General features: G+C 46.5%; 1 protein-coding gene across 3 annotated transcripts; it reads right to left on the bottom strand.

The window, feature by feature from the left end:
* Positions 1-467: 467 nt before the first annotated feature.
* TNFRSF13B (TNF receptor superfamily member 13B) lies at positions 468-20,326 on the bottom strand. Of its 3 annotated transcripts, none has more exons than XM_082199923.1 (6): positions 20,251-20,326; positions 13,044-13,169; positions 9,905-10,025; positions 7,453-7,569; positions 6,546-6,773; positions 469-2,826 (listed from the first exon to the last, which is right to left on the bottom strand). In XM_082199923.1, exons 3-6 carry the CDS (start codon positions 10,008-10,010, stop codon positions 2,558-2,560), a joined length of 720 nt encoding a protein of 239 aa, XP_082056049.1. In that variant the 5' UTR covers positions 10,011-10,025; positions 13,044-13,169; positions 20,251-20,326; the 3' UTR covers positions 469-2,557. The 3 variants fall into 3 exon arrangements, with proteins under 3 accessions (XP_082056051.1, XP_082056049.1, XP_082056050.1); XM_082199924.1 differs by lacking the exon at positions 20,251-20,326 and adding an exon at positions 15,478-15,492; XM_082199925.1 differs by lacking the exon at positions 13,044-13,169 and having other exon boundaries at positions 468-2,826.
* Positions 20,327-22,625: the final 2,299 nt, after the last annotated feature.

Below are 22,625 nucleotides of genomic sequence, written 5' to 3'. Positions count from 1 at the left end.
CAGCCTGAGACTCTGTGGGAAAGACCCTGGAGAGGAGGAGTCCTAGTTGATGCTGAGAAAGCAAGGGGCCTTTGGTCCTCTCGGCTCCCGTGTGGGAGCAAGACCGCCTGGGAAGAGTTGGTGAGATCGCTAGGCCTACGCTGTTTTCGGTTTCTTGAATAAAGAGTTGACTTCACTGAGACCATGTTTTTCTTTGCTGACTTTGGCTCCTGACAATTAAAATAATAATATCCCATCAGCCCCAGCCAATATGGACAGGGAGGGTGGGAGCAGTTGTGCTAAAACACCTGAAAGATTACAAGTTTCCCATTTCTGTTTTGTTTTTGTTTTTAAATAATTTTTATTAACAGGCCAATCACATCACATTAATTCCAGATCACAATAATTCCAAATTACACAGCCAAATTTTTAAAATTTTTGTTGGGGGTACCCATGCTTCGAGCTCCGAAAATCCGATCATCTCTCGCTGCTGCTGCTGCTGCTTTAATTACACAGTTCTGTCAAAATCATATTCACAGTTCTGTTCAATCTCTTTGTTGTTTTCCTCATCTTCTTCTTGTTATCATATATTCCTTTCTTTGTGATCTCTGATAATCTCCACAAGCGGGTTGAAGACAAACGTTATATTCTGTGTGGATTTTACACTCATCCAAGAGCCATAAAAGTAGACAGACGCCATTTCAACACCTCCGTACAAAACATTCCGACAGTCTGTCCTGATCTCCCCAGGCCCGCCTCAAGTTTCCCATTTCTGGGGGGGGGGGGACCGCTCCTTCCCCAGTGGCTGGGAATACCAGATGCTGGGAACCATAGGGTGGGGTTGCACTCATGACCTGCTTGCAGACTTTCAATGGAGGCATCAGGCTGGCCACTAAGAACAGGCTGCCGGACTAAATAGGCCTTTGGCCTGATTCAGCAGGGATCTTCCCAATGTTCCTACGTCTCTGTACTTCATAAGCTGCTTTTTGGAGGGCAAGGAAAGGCGTTTGCTTGTTAAGCTATACTCATCTGCCTCTGACATCACGTTTTTGCTCTAACTCCGCAGCTGCTTTCCACCACCTCTCGAAAAAGCTTTTGAGATTGTTGAGCCTTTGCAGTGATCGTAGCTCTCCGCACTCACAAAACATTTCAAATAGGCATGCCTAACTGGGCCCCAGTGCAAAGTGTTGTGCAACCATTTTCCTGGGAATCCGCCTATCCAGTAGGTTTCTTAGGCTTTTGCAAGAAATCTAGGGAGATGTAGACCAAGGGATGCCTGAGTACAGTAAAGTCTTCTATGGCAAAATGACTCTGAGCTGATGTACTTTTCAGGATGGCGAAAAGCCTGCCATGTAGCTGTGATGGGATTTATTAGCAGTCCTATTGAAGCTGGCTCATTTCATGCCACTCTTTAGGGAAGGTTTTTTTTTTAAAAAAGCCTTTCAGCTTCAGAGCTAAGCATGCAGGATTTGCAAGTGAGTTCCATTGAAATCATAGAATCGTGCAAGGAACCCCAAGGGTGTTATCGACTGGTTGGACGCCGAGGAACCAGCTGGGGAACCCCCAAGGGTAGAAGGCTCAGAGTCTGGGGATTGGTGGCGGGATGTTAATGAGTGGTCAGAGGGAGGAGACTGGGAAGAGATGGTGTCAGAAGCTGAAGAGCTAACAGGGTTTAGTGAGATGGGAGAGTCTGTGGCAGAGAGAAGTTCAGATGCAGAAATGGAAGCAGAAGCAGGAAAGGAGGGAGACCAAGAGGCAGAGATGAGTCTGGCTGGCGAGGAAGCCAGGTTGCCTCCCCCTCCTGCTGCGACAAGCTCCCCTCTTCCCTGGTCTCCCAGAACCAAGGGAGGCATGAAGTGGGAAGAGCAAAGGCAGGCATGCCTGCAGAGTCTCAGATTGCTTGGGGAAATGATTAAATGAGGAGGGGAACCATGTACACTACTCCTTTGAGGAAAAAGTGGTGTGTAAAATAAACACTGTAGGTATATCTGATTTTTATATACCTGTGAATGATTGCTGTGGCACGTATTGCAGAAAGTAAGGCATGTTTATTTGAAATCGGGGTCAGTAGAAACGTGATCTTTCATCCAAGTGCTCTCAACACTTTTCCTATTCCTGTGAACAGACAAAGAATTAGGCTTTCTTCACTAGCTGATGGTTTTTGTTTTTGTTTTGAAAGAAAGTCAGTGAAGGGCTTTCCCCCTGGGATGTCATGTCCACTGCTGATTTCGAACATGTGCAGAGAGGAGAGCAGGGAAAGACTTCCTAACTGTTAATGTAAATAGCAGGTATGTCAAGAGAGAAGATTAGGCTGCAAAACTCTTTACTCCTGAAGCCCTGGCTTTCTATATGCAGGGAGGTCTTTCCAAGGGGGGTAGAATTCAGACATGCAAATCGATGCCACCTGCAGTCCTGAAGTGGCTGAGTCCAGGAATTGTTTTACCTGCTGGATTCTGCAGATTGTGTAAGGAGGCATTCCCAGGGGAATTGTGTGGAGGAAGAACCTGGAAAATTCACGCTGCTTTGCTCTAGTGTGGAGGGGCGGCTATGGTCCTGTAGTATCTCATTGCCCCGTATCTCAATTCACCTGCATCTTTTCTTGCGAGGGAGAGCAGATAATTTGGAAGTGACCATCTTCAGGGGTAGGAATGGTTCCCATACTCCCTGTGCCAGCAGTCCCTGCCACGGCGGGACCCCCTTCCATCCCGGCTTGGTAAGTCCTGTGGGCCCTGGTTTCTTGAACGGCAGGGCTTGCTTCAGGGAAGCAGAAGCCGCAGGTTTCAATGGGCTCTGGTGTCTGGCTGCCGCTGGATCTGCTCCCCACGCTCCCTGCTTCCATTAGATGCTCTGAAAAATAAGCCCATGTGCATTAAAGTGGGAGTCTTCCCAGAAGCTGCCAGTGTGGTCTAGCAGGCAGTATCAGGTAAGGAGTATGGAGGCACAAGTTCAAATCTCAACCCAGCCATGAAAATCACTGCATGAGGTTTGGGCCTTTATTTATCCAGGCCAAGTGTTCCTACTTTCCGGTGACAGTCCCAGATTTACAGAAGCCATCCCGGTTTTTGGTTTTATCCCGGAATGTTCCACTTTTCCTTAGGACATCCCTATTTTGCATCAGAGAAATATTGGAGGTTATGGGTCCCTATTTTCATTGGAGAAATTTTGGAGGGTATGTGGTTCTGCCAAGGAGATAACTAACTATACAACCTTTAGAAGACATTTGAAGGCAGCACTGTACAGGGAAGGGTTTTTTTAATGTTTAATGTTTTATTATGTTTTTATATATGTTGGGAGATGTCCAGAGTGGCTGGAGCAACCCTGTCAGATGGGTAGGGTATTATTATTATTATTATTATTATTATTATTATTATTATTATTACTACTACTACTACTACTACTACAGTAGTACCTCAGGTTAAGTACTTAATTTGTTCCAGAGGTCCGTTCTTAACCTGAAACTGTTCTTAACCTGAAGCACCACTTTAGGTAATGGGGCCTCCTGCTGCCACCATGCCGCCGGAGCCCGATTTCTGTTCTTATCCTGAAGCAAAGTTCTTAACCTGAAGCACTATTTTTGGGTTAGCGGAGTCTGTAACCTGAAGCGTATGTAACCTGAGGTACCACTGTATTATTAAATAGGACATCCCTATTTTCATTGGAGGGCATGTTTACCCATTATATTTATAATCCATCCAGAAGGCAATCAAGCTGGGCATTTGCTGAGGCCTCCACACCAAAAGAAGCACAACAGAGTGGAATGGATGACACAGTGCACAAAGCGTATCTGAGGAGGCTGGAAAAGGCGTGAGAGAATTATTGGGTTGCTGTGAGGTTTGGGAGGCAGAATAGAATCTTGCACACTGTCCTGAGCTTAAGAGGCAGAACAGTGTGCGCTAAACAATACCTTTCAGTGCTTGGGGTATACATCTATTGGTTTTATGGCAATTTTTACTGCTACGCATGCCCTCCCAAGTGTCCCTATTTTCCAGGACTTAACAAAAGCCATCCCTGCTTCTGATTTGATCCTGAAATTGCCCCTATTTCCCCCACCAATCTCTTTCCAGCCTGGGAGAGCCCTTGCCCCTTCACAGAACTTCTCCACAGGGAAGCAAGAATTAATGTCAAAGCCTAACCCTGTAGAGTACATACTAGTGCCTTTTTTTTTTTAGCTGCACAGCTGGGACCTATAATAAAATGTTGTAGCGTGAAGGTTCTTTTTTGGGGTGTTCCTTCCCTTTCTTGCGCTGCTGCAAACCAGGGGGTTCCACCACTCCCCAAACTCCCTCTTGTGCATGAGCAATGCTGTTTTGACTACATAAACAATGGCACCCCCAGCCTGAGCAGTAGGTGGAATGGAACTTGCCTCTGTTTTTTTCCCTTTCTCTCCCCATCACTGTAATTTTAAAAAGTAAGAAAATAAAAGTGGAGGGGAGATAAAGGGGTGGTTGTTGCGGCGACCTGTGGCATAGCCTACTTGTGGAATCTTTCCTTCCAGTTGAAGACCAGTGTGGTACAGCACTTGAGAGTGTCAGACTGGGATCTGGGAGACCAGGGTTCAAGTCCCCACTCAGCCACAAAGCTCACAGGCTGACCTTGGGCCAATCATTATCTCTCGAGACTAACCTACCCCTCAATCTTGCGGGAATATGATTGGCAAGGGACAGGGGGAGAGAGAACCATGAACGCTCCCTTGAGCTCCCTCAAGGAGCTGTGAATGCAGTAAATAGCAATGCCATAGATTAAAAAACAAATGCATTAGGGGGGGGAGGCCTCTATGAGGCTGAAAATGTAAATGCGAAGAGCCAGTGGCATGGTGTTAGGGTTACCAAGCCTCCAGGCTTCACCCAAAGTCTCAAGGTTTGCCTGGCTTCTTCCAGGTGGCATGTGGAGGGCTGGCATCAGAGTGTGTTTAATAATTAGTATTAATAAGACTGTGTATGTGTATGCATATTGCAAGCTTCTGCCGAGCGGGAACCGACGGTGAATCATAGCACAGAAAGTCTGGGTGTGTGTTGACTGCCTTCTTCCATTTCCCCCTCCCAATTAACCTCCATCTCCAAGGTTCACTGATGTGACACCACCGGAGGCTGCTTCTAGATCTCAGGTTTGTGCTCTGAAATCTCGGGGTCTGGGATGCTTCTGGCCTGGCAACCCTACACAAGGCAAGCCACCGTTGAGTGAGGAATCCAGCAGCCTACGAAGCCTGAATTTTGCTTTGGGAAAGGTTCCAAGTCCTGGTGGCAAAGACACACTTGAACATTGTAGACCAGGGAGGTCTGAGGAGATGGGGTGTGGGCTAGGGAAGATTTTTGGTGGTGAGTGTGTGCTTTGGAGATGGGAGTGTGGGGCTTCCATTATCTTCATAGTTTCCTGCAAAGTCCCCCTGGCCCAGCAGAAGCAGGAAACAAGCGAGCATGTTTTTAAGTGGGTTAAATAATTTATACAGTTTTTCTTGGCACAGGAGAAAGAGTGTGTGTGTGTTTTTAGGGCTGTCCTCTATTGAAAGAGATTTGTTTGATTTCTCATAGGCACTTGATCACTTAAATTAGTGAAATACAGAAATCCACATATGGGTAAACAATTATAAAAGGAGTGGGTGGGGTATAACCAAATTATTATTTATTGGGTGGGGGGAGGGTGTTAATGCTTGTCAGAACAGATGAAAGCGTTCTCTGTCCTGTGTATGTCACATTTTTTTGGGCAAATATTTAATGTTTCAAAAAAATTAATTAATGCCAGCTTTTCTATTAAACTAATAGATTAATTTACTGTGGGTTACATCCTTAGACCAGGACAGTTTACTGCGGCATAAACACAGCCTTTGATAAAGCAGAATGCTGAGGTCTGAAAGTAGACTGTGCTCCTTTAGACTTCAGTGGGGAATCATAGTTTTTAACATTCTTCAGACAAACCTCACTGCAGTTAAGAGTTCTAACTCATCCAACTTTACGCTCTGCTTTTCCTCTTGCGGGGAAAGCTTAAAAAAAATAAAATAGGAGGAGCATATGCCAATGTGATCGCCACATCTACTTATCTAAAGCGTACAGTCCTCCCCACCACCTGATTTATTTTATTTTATTTTTTTTATTTTATTTATCTTGACAAAGTAATAACCATAAATAAATAAGAATAAAAATGTGCACCCCACCACTGAGACCATTCCATTGTAACTATCCAACCTCCCAAAACTTCAACACCTCTTGCGACGGTTTGACCCCTTTCCGTTTTAGCAGTACAAATTCTACAAACGCCCTCCATATCTCCTCAAAATCTTTCCTCCTGCATATGCCACCGTCTTACCTTAATGGCACATGTTAATTTATCGTTAATAGCTATATCCCACATCTCTATACTATTCTTCCATTTTATATTCTGCTTGCCCCTTCCACTTCCTAGCTATAATAACTCGTGCAGCTGTCAATAAATTTGTGAGCGAGTCCTTCATCGTCTCCCACCACCTGATTCTGATGCATCTGTAGATCTGACCAGATTCTATGCTGGACAATGTAGATTCTGCGTTTAGGGTGGGTTGAGAAATCTGAACTCAAATGATAGAAAGCATTTACCTTTGGGGCTGTCATTTCCTTTCCGGCAAGCGATGGTACCGGCTTGGCAGATCGCCGCATCCACCCATTTCCTAAAGTGAACCCAAGTCAACAGCAAGGAGAGGAGCAGAGTACACAGACAGATGCCCAAGATCATGTAGATGACCATCCGCTGGTCACACGCACTGTCCATCTTGCACGGGACACCCTGGAGAGCAGCCACTGCTGTTAAGGTAGGCACAGCATCCTCTGAAAGTCAATGGAGGGGCAACAAGGTCAACAGCTGCTCATCTAGCAGGAATCCTCCATGGAGTTTTGGTGAACATCCTGTGCACAATGCCTAACGCAGGGATTGGGAACCTTTATCAGCCCAATGGCCACATTCTGTGCTGGGAAACCTTCCGAGAGCCACGGGCCAGTGGTGGACAGGGCCAGAGGCAAAAGCTAAATCTTACTTTGTACACACACATTACACTATTCCCCCCCACTCCCAATCTGCCTGGTGTGTTGGCACATCCGCCGTACACGCTATACCTTTAAAGAATTCTGCGCACTGTAGTTTCCCCCTCACAGAGTTACGATTCCAAGCAACCCTTAACAAACTACAGTGCCCAGAATTCTTTGAGGGGAAGGATGTGCCTCAAATGTGCTTTAAAGGCATAGTGTACACTGGATCTTAGCAGCAGCATAGAATTCTGTCCTTTATCCCCCAACATTTTGGTTTATACAGGCATCCTCCGACACAAGCTCTGTAACCTAATTCTGGAGTGTTGTGTCTGGGCGGGGCGGGAGGGAATTGAGCTGTATTTACACTCTGAGAGGGAACGCTCTCTCTATATGCCTGGAGGTATCATCTGGGGCTGAGAATCCAGTGAGGAAAAACCCTGCTTTCCAGCTCTAGTGTGGCCCATTCATCCCAGACACTTACTTTTGCAGAAAGGGTTGCATTCCCTGGGGTGCTGCCCACAGATACTAACACAACTGAAGCACTGCCTCAGGAGCCAATCGTAGTAGAAGCCCTCATGTTTGCTGCAGTCCATGGAACCTGAGGAGAAGGAGACAAAACAGGGTTTGCATCCATTGTATTAAATAAATAACGAGTGAGATGCTCCAGTCACGAGTGAGCATTTTCTCCGGTCCAATCTTGGGGCCGCCTGCAGTTCATTGGCTACCAGCTCATGTTGCCATGGGAACAGCAGCATCCTTGAGGCTGGCGAAAGCTGGAAGAGGGATTGCTCTCCTCTCGCCACTGAACTGCTGGAGCATCTGGCTTGCCAGCCGGTTCACCTTATTCCGTGAAGCTTTTTGCACCTATTGCCAGCTGTTAAATCAGCCTGCATCCACCAAGCATGGCTGACGCGCCCTTCAGATGCTGCAAAGCGCTTGTTGTCAGAAATAAGTGGCGATAAATAGGGATCGTGATTGTTTTTATGGGCTTCATAAATTAGCTCATTATAATATTTTGTTGTGACGGGGATGGGGGAGTCTGTGGCACTCCCAATGTGGTTAGACTCCAGCTGCTGTCAACCCCAACCTTCGTGGTCAGGGATGATAATAGTTGTAGTTCAAAATACACGGAGAGTCGCAGATTCAACATCCCTCTTCGTAAATGAGCTCCGTAACCCATGCCAATTCCAATTAGGGTTGCAGCTATATTCAATTAGCCATTAGACCGATTGATTAAAACCTTTTCAAACAAAGAAAATATGCTTCTTGCTCTGGAAATTATTATTGAATTGCATTTATAGCCCACCTTTCCTTCAAGGGGGGGGGGTGCGTGGTTCTTCGCCGCCTCCTTGAATCTTACAACAACCCTGTGAAACTGGTTAGGCTGGTTAGTGACTGACCCAAGGTCAATGTCATGGACTGGCTGGGCACTGGGGAGTAGTGGGAGCTACCATCTGGGGAACCCCCAAGAGACAAAGGCTCAGATCCCCGAGATTGGTGGTGGGACGACAATGAGTGGTCACAAGGAAGAAGAAGAAGAAGAGTTTGGATTTGATATCCCGCTTTATCACTACCCTAAGGAGTCTCAAAGCGGCTAACATTCTCCTTTCCCTTCCTCCCCCACAACAAGCACTCTGTGAGGTGAGTGGGGCTGAGAGACTTCAGAGAAGCGTGACTGGCCCAAGGTCACCCAGCAGCTGCATGTGGAGGAGCGGAGACGCAAACACGGTTCCCCAGATTACGAGTCTATCGCTCTTAACCACTACACCACACTGGAGAAGAGGGAGAAGACTGGAAGGATGAGGTGTTGGAAACTGAAGAGGTAAAGAGGTAACAGGGCTTAGTGAGCTGGGGGAGCCTGTGGCAGAGCAAAGTCCAGAAGCAGAAGCTGACTCAGGAGAGTAGGCCGAGAGTCAGAGATGAATCAGGCTGGTGAAGAGTTATGGGTGTCTCCCACTCCTGCTGCAACAAGCTCCCTTTGGGAAGTGTGTTGACCAAGGCTGAGCACCAGTGGGAACATTTGGTGGACTCTGGAAGAGGACTCTGATGAAAACACTCCCTCTCCAACCCTAGAGTTTATTTCCTACTTGGTGGAGCTCCCTATTTGAAGGGCTGTCCAGTCCAAGTCTGGCCAAAAGATAAATACTAGAGTTGTCAAATCAGGAGCATCCCAAACCCTGAGGTTTCACATCCCACACCTCCGAGCTAGGGTGGCCCCTGGTGATGTCACAGGATGGGCCCTGGAGATGGAAGTTAATGGGGGGGCACTTCCCCACCTCCAAGTATGCTACAATTTGTAGCTGGCTCCTGCTGGGCTTTGTAAGCTTGCAAGCTGCATGTAAGTCTTCTTAATAATATGTATTATTATTAAAGGGACTTTTGTCCACCTGGAGATTCACCTCCACCTGACATCTACAGGGGACCAGGCACACCTGGAGACTTCAGGTCAGACTGGAGGTCTGGCAACACCAATGAATACCCTTTAGAAAGGAGGGTAAGAGGAGAGGGCCCTTGCAGCTTCCCATCAGAGGTTAGTAGCACCTGAACAGCAGGCTGTGCAATATTAAGAGAGATTAACAGAGAAATGCAATATTAAATCATAGTCACAAATTTTGCATTTAAGCTTACAAATTAACATAGTCATTTTTTGTGCAAATTTTATGCAAATGAACATCCGATTTCTCTCTCTCTTTTTTTTTTTACAAAAAAAATTATACCACCATTTTTCCAGGAAAGCGAGCCAGGAGCCGGGAGAGATTATCTTTCTCTGGGACCATCAAAGGCTATTTCTGAGCTGCCATTGCAAGGGGAATGCAGCAATTGATGTCAGCTGATCTGATTCCAGGATCTGGGAGCATCATGGTTGAAAAGAGGCACGCAAATATTGCAACTTTTTTAAAAAATAAAACAGCACATGTTCCCAGGACACTCACTGCAGGCATCGGCACATCCTTGAAATGGGCGCGGGTGACATGTGACATTGCAGGCTATGCACTTTTGCAAGAGCTCGTCCAAGAACTCATCCTTTGCACACGGCATGGCAACCCAGGAAGACTGTGGAAATAGAGAGGGGTAGAGTGAAAATCTCACTGAAGGGGCAATGGCGCCAGGCTCACTCTCCGCAAAAGAGGAACTGGGGTACCAGGGGTGGGTTTCTCTTAGCCCACAATCTCACCATACAGTGGTACCTCGGGTTAAGTACTTAATTCGTTCCGGAGGTCTGTTCTTAACCTGAAGCACCACTTTAGCTAATGGGGCCTCCTGCTGCTGCCGTGCCACCAGAGCACGATTTCTCATCCTGAAGCAAAGTTCTTAACCCGAGGTAATATTTTTGGATTAGCAGAGTCTGTAACCTGAAGCATATGTAACCCGAGGTACCACTGTACATTTAAAGCAGTATCATATCACTTTAAACAGTCATAGCTTCCCCCCAAATGATTCTGGGGTTGTGGTTTGTTAAGGGTGCCAAGAGTCATTAGGAAACTCTTCTCTCCCTCCTCAGAGCTACAGTTGCCAAAGCGGATTAACAATCAACCCCTCTTCACAGGGAACTCTGAGAACTGTAGCTCTAGGGAGGGGAACAGGGGCCTTGTAAAATGTCTCAGAACCCTTAATGAACTACTGATCCCAGAATTCCTTGGGGGAAGCCATGGCTGTTTAAAGTGGCGTGGTACTGCTATAAAGGCATGTCATGAATGTGGCCTTAGTTCTCTCTTCTTCTCCTTTTCAATCTCAAGTTTCAATCTCCAGCATCCTTTTCTCACAGTGGCCAACATAGGAGCTAACTCCTAGGGGCTGAGGTCCCTTTGCTTCCCTGCCCATAACCATAGCTGTCAACTTTTCCCTTTTCTTGCGAGGAATCCTATTCGGAATAAGGGAATTTCCCTTAAAAAAGGGGGAAAGTTGACAGCTATGCCATTAACTATCTGAGGGGGCCTTGGACCCCCAAAGTTGATGGGCACTGGCATTCAAATGCTGTGTGTGCATGTCTTGTGGTTGATCATGTGGTGACGGGCTTAACTGGGCCCCCCAACATTTTGTTCAAGTTGGCACCCCTGCTGGCCAGCCACATGCCCATGGTTAGCCTAAAAGCAGGACCTGAACTTCTCTCTCCCCCCCCCCCAGCTGTTTCCAGTCACTGGCATTCAGAAGCATCCTCCCAAGCAGCTCTTGATACCATTCATGGGTTTGCCTAATCCTGTTTCAAATCCATCCAACTTTGTGACCCATCACTGCTTCTTTGGGGAGCAAATTCCGTAGTTTAACTCTGTGGTTTGTGAAGAAGGAATCATTGCAGAGTTGGGAGCCTGAGGGTTATCCAGCCCAACGCCATGCAATGCAGGAATTTCTGTTGTCTGTCCTGCGTCTTCCAACACTCTGCTTCTTTGGGTCCCCAAAGTTCTAGCATTTCTAGGGAGAATAACTTCTTCTCTGTGCTATGTATAATTTTATGCACTTCTATCATGCCCAAAATGCTATCATCTCTCCTCACAGGGGAGTCGCTTCATCCCCCTTGATAATTTGGGTTGTCCTTCTCTGAACCTTTGGGGGAGGTAAAGGTAAGGGGACCCCTGATCATTAGGTCCAGTCATGAACAACTCTGGGGTTGCAGCACTCATCTCGCTTTACTGGCCAAGGGAGCCGACGTTTGTCTGCAGACAGTTTTTCTGGGTCATGTGGCCAGCATGACTAAGCTGCTTCTGGCAAAACCAGCGCAGTGCACAGAAACGCCGTTTACCTTCCCACCGGAGTGGTACCTATTTATCTACTTGCATTTTATGTGCTTTTGAACTGCTAGGTTGGCAGGAGCTGGGACCGAGCAACAGGAGCTCACCCCATTGCAGGGATTCGAACCGCCAACCTTCCAACTGGCAAGCCCTAGGCTCAGTGGTTTGGACCACAACGCCACCCGCATCCCAAGGCTCCAAACCGGAGGTGGAGCCTAGAGCCAATGACAGGCAGAACCAACGAATTCCCCTTCATCATCTTTGCTTATTTCTACAAGGGGCAATGTTGAAACTTAGCTGACTTAGTTTATATTGAAGAATGGAAACCCTTTTTGGAATACCTGAGAAAGAACTGGAGTCAAATGAATTTTGAAAGGGTTTGAATTATGAGCAGCGGATTAAAAATGGCAATAAGTGTAACAGAGGAAATATGCTATTAGATATAGTTTGACATAAAATGCAGCAGATTATGGGTGGAAACAAAAACACCACAGTAAGGTAAGGGTAGGAAGCCACCCTGCTTATTTTGAAATAGAAATGTAAACTGAATTTGAAGTTAATGTGTTTTAAGTTTTCAAAATGGAACAAAACGTATTAGAAATGAGGGGAGAGACTTAGCTGATTCTACGATCCTCTGGAGTGGTTGCAAGTAAGTGCCCCCCCCATTTGCCCTAATGGTCAAACCACCCCTGAATGCTGGACAATACATTGAGGCCAGTGAAAAAGGATTGTGGCAAAGCAAAGTGATACCTTTTTTTAACCTAATTTCCCAAGGAGAGTCTTTGGACCCCATTCTAGTTGTTTGCCCTACATGTACCTTTGGAAAACCAAAAATTTATACAAAAGGCAGCAATGGTTATATTTTCTCTCTTTCGAACAGTTGAGACTGCATCAGATGGCCTCTCCAAGCTCATTCTCCTGTGGTGCTTTCATTGAAAAACTGGCACTGTTAACTGTCTCTGCACTGTGACAATTTCAGCTTCAATATGCCCTCCTGTGGACGGATCTAGTTGTTGCCATGGCAGGGCAACGCTTTCTTCTGTGGCAAATGCCAGAATGTGATTAAGGATGTGTAGCTCTGGCTATTTCCATTCTGTGCCGCCTGCCCCCCGCGATATACATTTAAAGCAGCAGCATATCACCTTAAAGCAGGGTTGCCGTATTTCAAGAAGAGGCTAATATCTATCTGATATTATCAGTTGGAGAAGCCATGTGATGCGAAAGTTGTTGAGCTTTATTTAGGAACACCCCAAAATTGTTGAGCTTTTTTTTAGACTAACCCCAAAGTTGCTGAGCTCTTTTAAACAGAAATGCCAAAAAACCTGCAATTTTTCAATTGTCTTGCCTAAGATCCAGGACAATGTGTCACCTTCCCTCCCGGATGTCAATTCCACCTTTGAAAGCCCGGACGTATGGCAGTCCTGTTTGAAGAGTCAGGAGATATCTGGCATTCCTTTTCGTGGAAACGACCCTGCAGGTAGAAAACAAACACAGAAGCAGGGTGGGATCCAGCCTCCTTCAGGAAGGGCAACATGTAAGGAGCCGTGACTTTTCAGAAGTTTGAACCGTCTGTGTGCCAATCTCTTGTGAGAAAGAGGCCTGGTGTGCCTGTCAGTGATTTTTCAGCACCAAAGACTTTGTTTTTGTCTTCTCAGTACTTTTAGCAACTCTAATATCTTTTAACACAACTGATGTCATTTTCCTCCCAGGAATTACAGAATTACGACAATTCTACCAGTTTTAGGTTTTAGCATATGTTTTGTTACACTATATCTATCTATCTATCTATCTATCTATCTATCTATCTATCTGGTTGGCTGCCAAGGTTTGATTTGTGAAATAAATTGGAGTTCTTGTTATTAAAAACTCTGTTAGAGTTTGTAATCTCTATCTGAGTTTGTAATCCTTGTCAGAATACATACTTTTGAATGGATTAGTTTTTATTACAACTGACTATTAATTTGCGAGTAGGAACCACTCCCACTATTGAAACTTACATTGGCCTGAGTTCTTGGTGTGCTTTTTTCAAGGTTTGATTTGTGCCTGCCAATATATGTTGGCTTTTATGAGTGAATTTTATTATTTGCTATAGCTGGGTTGGTTTCTAAACTAGATGGGATGCTATTTAAATTTGTCTATTTCACTCGGTAAGCTGCCTAGAGAATTATTATTATTATTATTATTATTATTATTATTATTATTATTATGGCAACTCATGAAGGAATAAACATGGAGTGGCTTTCAAAAATGGCATTTCCCAACACCGATGGCTGTTGGTGTCCATTGGAACTGATGGGGCAGGTGGCACGGAGGTCAAGAGGCGGGGCAGCCAGAGCCAATGACTGGCAGGGCCAAGTAAATCTAGATTCATCCCCTCTCTACCTCTCAGCTGAGTTCTGCAAGGGCAACGCTGAGGTTGAGGAGGAACAAGCTGATAGACAGCACAAACACACCCTAAGAAGGCACCCTCCAACATTCCTCCCATGAAAATAGGGACTTCCTATTCCATAATAATAAGTAATAATAATAATAATAATTTTACTATTTATACCCTGCCCATCTGACTGGGTTGCCCAAGACACTCTGGGCTGCTTCCAACATATATAAAAACATAATAAAATATGAAACATTGAAAAAACTTCCCTATACAGGGCTGACTTGGGGGTCAGATAACTCCATGCCCTTCAACATTTCTCTGATGAAAATAGGGACACCCTAAGGAAAAGCGGGCTTCCATGGGACCAAATCAAAGATTAGGACAGCTTCTGTAAATCCAGGGCTGTTCTTGGAAAATAGGGAGCCTTGGAGGGTCTGGGGGAGGTGGGTACTGGCTGAGGCCAGACTGAGGTTGCCCTATTGATCCTAATGGACCAGCCTCAACAGCAGCCTAAAGTGAGCCAATCTACCTCAGGATTCAATCTCCTCACCCTCCCTTTCAAGTGTGGCCCTCCAGGGATTGCTGGACTACAATTCCCACCAGCCCCTGCAAGCATGGCCGATGGCCAGGGATGATGGGAGTTGTAGTTCAAGCAACATCTTGAAAGGCCAATGGTTCCCCACTAACTCTTGCCTGTTTTTCACCAGGCTTTATAGACGCTGGCTCTTTTTTCTTTTAAGTTTTGCGCTGACAGAGCCCATACAGTGAAGCAGGCCGAGGTGACGGACGGGGTGGGACACAAGTTGAATTTTCCACCTCAGGTGGACAGCTGGGCTGTCTCTAGGTTTTGGTACTGACTTTCACAATGGCGTGGCTGTTTTCAAGCTGCGTTCTGGTGAACTCGGGGTTCCTCAACGAAAACCGTAGTAACAGTGCTCCGGCTTCCCTCAAAGCCAGGCAGCCTGCCATTGTCCATCTCCACATGCAATGCAGCCCCACAGAGCGGTATTGACTGCATTTGTGGCCACACTCCAACTAGACCAACAGGCCTAGTCAGGAAATGGAGAGTGAACCCTTAAAATACGCTCTCCCTACCCACACCACGATCATAGCTGTCAACTTTTCCCTTTTCTTGCAAGGAATCCTATTCGGAATAAGGGAATTTCCCTTATAAAAAAGGGAAAGGTTGACAGCTATGACCACAATCCTTTGTACTGCACAAGGGGTTCCTGGGATTCCCCAGCAAACAAGCCAGAAATTTCCCATAAGGTGGCAGTTTTGAAAGCTACTGGTTTAGTGACCTGGGCCATATCCCCACAGTACATTTAAAGCACTCTCATGCCATTTCAACAGTCAAAGCTTTCCCCCCAAAGAATCCTGGGAACCATAGCTGCCAACTTACAGATTTGAAAATAAGGGACCAGCAGCCTTGAAAATAAGGGCTCAGCAGCCAAAATAAGGGATTTTGCTTAGCCTATGCACGTCGGGGCTGCTGTCGTCCTGGTGCGAGGAGTTCCATCGTCCCTTCCCCACCCGAGAGAGAGGGAGGGAGGGAGGAAGAGAGACTCTCGCCCGCGAGCCCAGCATGAGGCAGTTGCGGCGCCCTTCTGCGTCCCTCCCCATCCCCTCCTCTTCCTCCTCAGCCACTTCCGGCTTCCCCTGGCAGCGTGGCGGAAGTCTCGCAAGAGAGGGGCTGCCTGCCCGCCCGCCGCCACCCGTCTCCTCACGAAGCGCCCCTGAGGGGGGAAAGGGAGAGACGGAGACGTGGCAGCTCATGCGCGTGCTCTCTCTCGCGGCGGAGGACCCCAAGCCGCTGCTTCCCTTCCGAGCTGGGCAAGCATGAAACCCGGGAAATTTAAGGGACACCATCAATCCGGGACAGCAGCGGGACAGTGCTGGGATAAGGGAGTTTCCCGCCAAATAAGGGACGGTTGACAGCTATGCTGGGAACTGTTGCTAAGGCTGCCAAGCGTTGTTAGGAGACCCCTCTTCCCCTCACAGATTCCCGGAGTTCCCTGGGAAGCAGGATGGACTGCTAAACCACTCCGAGAACTTGTAGCTCTGTGAAGGGAATAGGAGACTCCTAACAACTCTCTCTCAACCCTAAATAAACTACAGTTCCCATCATTCCTTCGGTGTGGGAAGCCATGGCTTTTAAAGCGATATATGAATACTTTAGAAGTTAATGGCGTGCATGTGACTTTAGCGTGCTTCCACACGGAAGCTGTGGCAGACTTGGTACGCCTCATGCATTCAGGGTTTTTGAAATGTCCGCACCCTGTTGGTGTCACTCCATACTTCTTCCTCCATGTAAACTGGCTTTGCTGTTTCCATGTTGTTTGGTTTATTACTTATTATTACAGGGCATTGCAAGGATGGTGTGCATCCATGAACAGCACCGAGTCCATAATGCAGAGTGCCTTTAGGCTCTCTTGGAGAGCAGTGGGGAACCTCTGGCCTTCCAGAAGTTACTGAACTACAAATCCTATCAGTCCTAGCGAGCATGGGCAATGGCGAGGGATGATGGGAGCTGTAGTTCAGAACATCTGGAGAGCCAAACACACAGCTGCTCCATAATGTGGATTTATTTTTCACTGTTAGCGACGTCGCACATTGGAAGAGATGGCCTATGCATTTCAGGCTCCATCTGCACTATGCATTTAAACCAGTATCAGACCACATCATGGTTTCCCCTGAAGAATTCTAGGGACTGTATCTTGTTAAGAGTGCTAACAGTTCTCAGAATCCCCTAGGAAGAGGAGTTGGTGTTTAAATCTCTCTGGGAATTGTAGCTCTGTGAGGGAAATTGGGATCTGCTAACATCTCACAGCGTAAGGGACGCAGGTGGCACTGTGGGTTAAACCACAGAGCCTAGGACTTGCCGATCATAAGGTCGGCGGTTCGAATCCCCGCGACGGGGTGAGCTCCCGTTGCTCGGTCCCTGCTCCTGCCAACCTAGCAGTTCGAAAGCACATCAAAGTGCAAGTAGATAAATAGGTACCACTCCGGCGGGAAGGTAAATGGCGTTTCCGTATGCTGCTCTGGTTCACCAGAAGTGGCTTAGTCATGCTGGCCACATGACCTGGAAGCTGTACACCGGCTCCCTTGGCCAGTAAAGTGAGATGAGCGCCGCAACCCCAGAGTCGGCCACGACTGGACCTAATGGTCAGGGGTCCTTTACCTTTAACATCTCAACAGCACCATTAACAAACCACAGTTCCCTAGATTATTTGGGTGCAGCCATGACTGTTGAAAGCAGTATGATACCACTTTAAATGTATAGTGTAGATGTGGCCTTTAAAACTTAATAAATCTAAACATTATCTGTTCAACACTGATACTTTATTCAGGAGGCATATTGAATAAGAATAATCTTATTATTTATACCCTGCCCATCTGGCTGGGTTTCCCCAGCCATTCTGGGCGGCTTCCAGCACATGTAAAAACACAATAAAAATTCAAACATTTAGCACTCCCAATAGCAATAATAATTTTACATACCGTATTTTTTGCTCTATAAGACTCACTTTTCCCCTCCTAAAAAGTAAGGGGAAATGTGTGTGCGTCTTATGGAGCGAATGCAGGCTGCGCAGCTATCCCAGAAGCCAGAACAGCAAGAGGGATTGCTGCTTTCGCTGCGCAGCGATCCCTCTTGCTGTTCTGGCTTCTGAGATTCAGAATATTTTTTTCTTGTTTTCCTCCTCCAAAAACTAGGTGCGTCTTGTGGTCTGGTGCGTCTTATAGAGCGGAAAATACGATAGCCTCCATTTGAAGCAGGGATGGGATGTTGCAGGACTCCAACTCCCAACATCACACTGGCCATGACCATGGTGGCTGAGGCTGATGGGAGCTGGAGTCCGACACTCTCAGGAGGACCCCTGTCTCAGTGCCATTTCACAACCAGGCCTTGTCATACGTGCGGAAAGAACACGGCTCTGCTTGTCTCTTTGCTAAGACTGCATAACTATTGCATGTGCCGGGGTCGGGCGGAATCCCAGGTTTGTAAGGTTTGTAAAGGGGGGGGCAACTCTTTGAGGTTTGCACGAGGCTCCTGTCATCATGAATACAACATGGTTGGCTGCCTGGAGATCGCTTTGTGCTGTTTTTTCTTTTTCTTGTTGGGGACAGAAAGCTCTCAACAAGTCACTCTCAGAATTAGGTCTGACTGAAACCAAAAGCTGTGTAGCTGGGTTCTTTCTGACTCGCCAGGCTTGTTTGTATTCTGTATGTTAAGGCGTGCTAACTATCCTGATTCTCTGTGGCTGCTGAGGTTATTAAGGGCTTGGAATTTCCACAGCTCGTGTGAATTTTAGAGTCGGGAGACCCAAAAGGATTTCCCCTGCCACTTTTCATTTCCTTATGTCACAGCTTGCGATAGCTATGCCTGCAGCGTGCTCTGGGTTTTCTCAACCAATATGGATTGGGCCCAGAGTAAGGATGGATGGACCCATCCATTCCAGTTTTATCATATTTTTCCAGTTTTAAATTGAGTTTTCCCAATTTCTACATCATTTCATCATTCCCCCCCCCAGAAAAAGGTTATGAAAATTCACCAGCGTTTTAGTGTGAATTTCTTATAATATACACGTCTGTATGCAATTATGCAGATTGTTGGAAAATACTTTTCCCTAATAGAATGCATTTTTCTTTGCTGTTTTCAGTAATATGTGCATTTTTAAATGCACGATTTACCCTATCAAATGCATTTTTGTACAAACTATTTGGCTAGAGAACTACACTGCAAAACTTGGAGAAGAGCAGGTTTCAAAGGGAAGGTTGTGCTTCCGTTCACATATTGTTTCGGTAGGTGTGAATTAAGTAGCTTTGCCTATAAATGTGAACCTAATAAAAACTCTCCCCCTGTCCAGGAGGAAAGGATAAGTAAATGGACCACAACGAATGGTCAGGAAGAGGCTGGCCCATTCCTAGAGGGGGCAGATCCACTGAGGGCCTTTTGCCCAAGTCCTCCAAGCTTGTAGCACTTGTTCTGCCATCCCCAAAGGCCCAGGAAAGCTGCCTTATACTCTCTCAGAGCATTGATACCCCCATCTCAATGTTTCCCAAACTTGGGTCTCCTGCTGTTTTTGGACTACAATTCCCATCATCCCTAGCTAGCAGGACCAGTGGTCAGGGATGATGGGAATTGTAGTTAAAAAAAAAAAACAGCTGGAGACCTAAGTTTAGGAAACACTGCTCTAGCTCAACACTGTCTACAATGACTGGCAAAAGTTCTCCAGAGTTTCTTGCAGGGAGTCTCTCCCAGCCCTACCAGGAGATTCCTCTTACCTGGAGATACCACTGGCATGCCCGCCAAGTGCCCTGGAAAAAATGGGACATCTGTTTTTTTGCCTGGGATAATGGGCACCATTTTGGGTGCTGTGCCCTCACACACTCTCCTTGTGCTTCGTTCTTGCCCCCCAAAATGCTTTTTTGGGGGGGAGAGAGAGCAAGGCGTGGGTCACGTGACAACACCCGGGAGTGCCTCCTGGAAGACATGTCTCTGTTTTGGGTTCCCAAAATTGGGATGATATGCATTGGGGAGTGAACCCAGCTGCTCTACCACTGAGCTATGCCTGTTCCCCTGCTGATCCTGAACTAAATTTGTGATACAGGTCTCAGCACTGGTTGTAGATATTGTAAGACCCCCTTGGACAAAGCACCCTTTGCGGGACCCCCTCCTTCTTCCTTATTACTCCAACAACCTGATTTCTAGCAAGGCAGATGGCCGCTACATAAGCCGCCATCGCTCTTCTTTCTCACCACTGCTTTTTCCTGGGCCGGAGTGAGAGGCTGGTGAACGAGCCAGCAGGTTTCGGCGTATACCGGGAGAGCAGGTCCAGGGGTCTTTTGGCAGTGGGCCCCCTAACTGTGGTAGGGCCCCTCAGCAGATGCCCAACCTCCCAAAACTTTGACGCCAGCCCTGATATAGTAAAAGTCATGCTTGGTGAAATTCTCATTCCTAGATAGCTCTCAGGGGTCCCAGAGTTGTGTCCAGGCCTGGGCCTAGCAACTAGGGCAAAGTGGTCCATTAGGACGAATGAGTCACTAACCCACAAATCTCAGCCAGCCCCACTCATCTGCCTTCCTACTCCTATTCATCATCCAGTCTTGGCCATGCCTCCCTCCCAGACTCTCGCGGCCACGTAGGAAAAGAAAGGGACTTGCGTTTACTTACACTTCCCCACCTTCCTGGTCTGCTCAGAGGTTCTCCCAGCTGTAGGTCATCTCCCCTTTGAGCCCTGAGCCCAGTCACTCTGCCCCTTGACAGAGAGATTTATTATTAGTACTTGATTTGATTAGCCTCTCTGCTGTTTGTTTCCGGGGGGGTTTCCCTCGCATTCTTTTGATGCAAATGAACCCCACAATGAATCTCTTGAAATGGTAGGAGGCCCTTTTTCACAGCTGTCCCAAGGGGATAGAGAAACTCCTTGTCACACCTTTTTTTCTGAAGAGAGAGGATACAGCTTAGTTTGTAAATACCCAGGGATGTAAGTTGCCAGTTTGAATCCTGCCAGGGGTCGTGGATCTATAAGAAGGGGCAGATTCTTCCAAATATGGCTCTCCCAGCCCCCAATTGCTATACACGTACTATTCCCAATTTAGTGTTTTTTTAATCTGAGAGATTGATCACTGTTTTCCAATACTAGCTGTTGGTTCAGGTTTTTTTCACTGTCACATTGGGCTTAAAGCTGGGGAGATGGACTAAGGGTGGGATGGAAATTATTTTTGTCTGCATTTTAATGAGAAACTGCATCATTCATACTTTACAAATTTGCACTAGGCAACCTGAAACACAGTTCACACTCCTCTGAATTTTGCAAAGCCATTCTCCAACTCAACAAAGTTTACAAAAAAGCATAGAGCAGGGGGAATGTACATAAAAGGAATACATGGGGGGGGGCATACACAAATTCATTACATTGGGGGGGGGAATTGCTTGCAGAAGTGTGTATATTAGTCAAAACTGATGGGGTTTTTTTAATTCTCATGCAAATTCATCAACATTTGAGCAAAAATTTCTCCTAATAAAATACATTTCCCCTAACAGACACATTTTTGCAAAACACTTTTTTCCTAATATTTATATCTTCCCTAATGCAATGCATTTTTGCATTGTTACTAATATATGCATTTTTATGCACAATTTATTTCAGTCCATGCATTTTTGTACACGCTACTTGACCAGAGAACTGCACTACAAAATTCAGAGGAGTGCAAATGTCAAAGGATGGCTTCGGTTCTCTTCTGTTGCTTTTGAAAGCGCAAATAAGTTTGCCTTTAAATGCGAACTGTACCGAAATTCTCTCTTGTCTCTCATTCCCCACCAACTTTCTTCAGAGGCATGCTTCCTCCGAGCACAGAAGTGGCAACTTATAGCCATCATGACTAGTAGCCATTTTTAGCTTCATCCTCTTTTGTTGGCGGCCATCTCCGCAAGTCGTGGAAGCGGATTCTACAGTTTTATAACTATGGTTCAAACAAGGATACAAAGAGCCTTCAGCAAGGTGCATCAGTGGAAGGGGCGACACTTGCGAGTTATCTTTCCCAGTGCCTTTTTTCCTTAAAAAAATGTTTAGGGCTGCTTCCATTTTCCTACTCATATTGAAATACTGCCCCTCAATGAGGCCAAACTTAGATTCACAAAATGTTTAGGGGTATGCGTACCCCCATAAAAAAGCACTGGTCTTTCCTATGAGCACGGGGGTTCTGCAGCAAGCACATCCGTTTTTCACTTCTGGGAGGGTACTTCTTCCTTGCACATTCTGGTTTTCTGCTTCGGCTGCTTCTGAGATTTCGGTCACCTCAATGACACGCATCGGGCGGCCGAGCGTCCAGAAGACATTTAAGTTCATGTTGACCCAAACTAGGATCTTGCTAAATGTAAGGCGCTCCAAAATGTCAAGCGCAAGAAGATGTTTCTCTGTACCCACCCCATCCCAAAGCTGATTCAGATGCCAAGAAAGTGGATGTCTGTATCAACTTTACCCAGATGATTCGCATTAATAGTGTTTTCTTGTCCCGGACCCCACTTGTTAAACATCATCTCCTGCCAACAAACTGCAAGAGAAGAAGAGTTTGGATTTGATATCCCGCCTTTCACTCCCCTTCAGGAGTCTCAAAGCGGCTAACATTCTCCTTTCCCTTCCTCCCCCACAACAAACACTCTGTGAGGTGAGTGGGGCTGAGAGACTTCACAGAAGTGTGACTGGCCCAAGGTCACCCAGCAGCTGCATGTGGAGGAGCGGAGACACGAACCCGGTTTCCCAGATTACGTGACTACCGCTCTTAACCACTACACCACAGGAGGAACTTTTATCTATGTCTCAGCAATGTAGCACAGTGACCATGTCACTGGTGACCATGTCACAGTGACATGAAACCAAACACCCATCTTCCTGTTCCGCCTTGTACTGCTGCTTGTTGTAACATGAATAATTAAGGCCTTCTCCTGCCCGCCCTGCCCTGAAAGGTGTTTCACGGGAAATATCCCTTTGCATCTTTGATTTCGTGTGAGAAGCGCCAGCAAGCGAGGAGGAGAACTTTGGTGCA

The sequence above is a fragment of the Podarcis vaucheri genome (assembly GCF_965113315.1).
Source record: "Podarcis vaucheri genome assembly, chromosome: 14".
NCBI lineage: Eukaryota > Metazoa > Chordata > Lepidosauria > Squamata > Lacertidae > Podarcis > Podarcis vaucheri.
This window is presented reverse-complemented; position numbering and strand designations above follow the sequence as displayed.

Excerpts from the sequence above, each read along its gene's own strand:
- TNFRSF13B (XM_082199925.1), bottom strand. The coding sequence starts at position 10,010 with ATGCCGTGTGCAAAGGATGAGTTCTTGGACGAGCTCTTGCAAAAGTGC. Across the intron at positions 6,774-7,452 it reads ATGCAACCCTTTCTGCAAAA|AGGATGCTGTGCCTACCTTA; the intron begins GTAAGTGTCTGG and ends ATTGACTTTCAG. Across the intron at positions 2,827-6,545 it reads AGGAAATGACAGCCCCAAAG|AGCATCTAATGGAAGCAGGG; the intron begins GTAAATGCTTTC and ends CTTATTTTTCAG.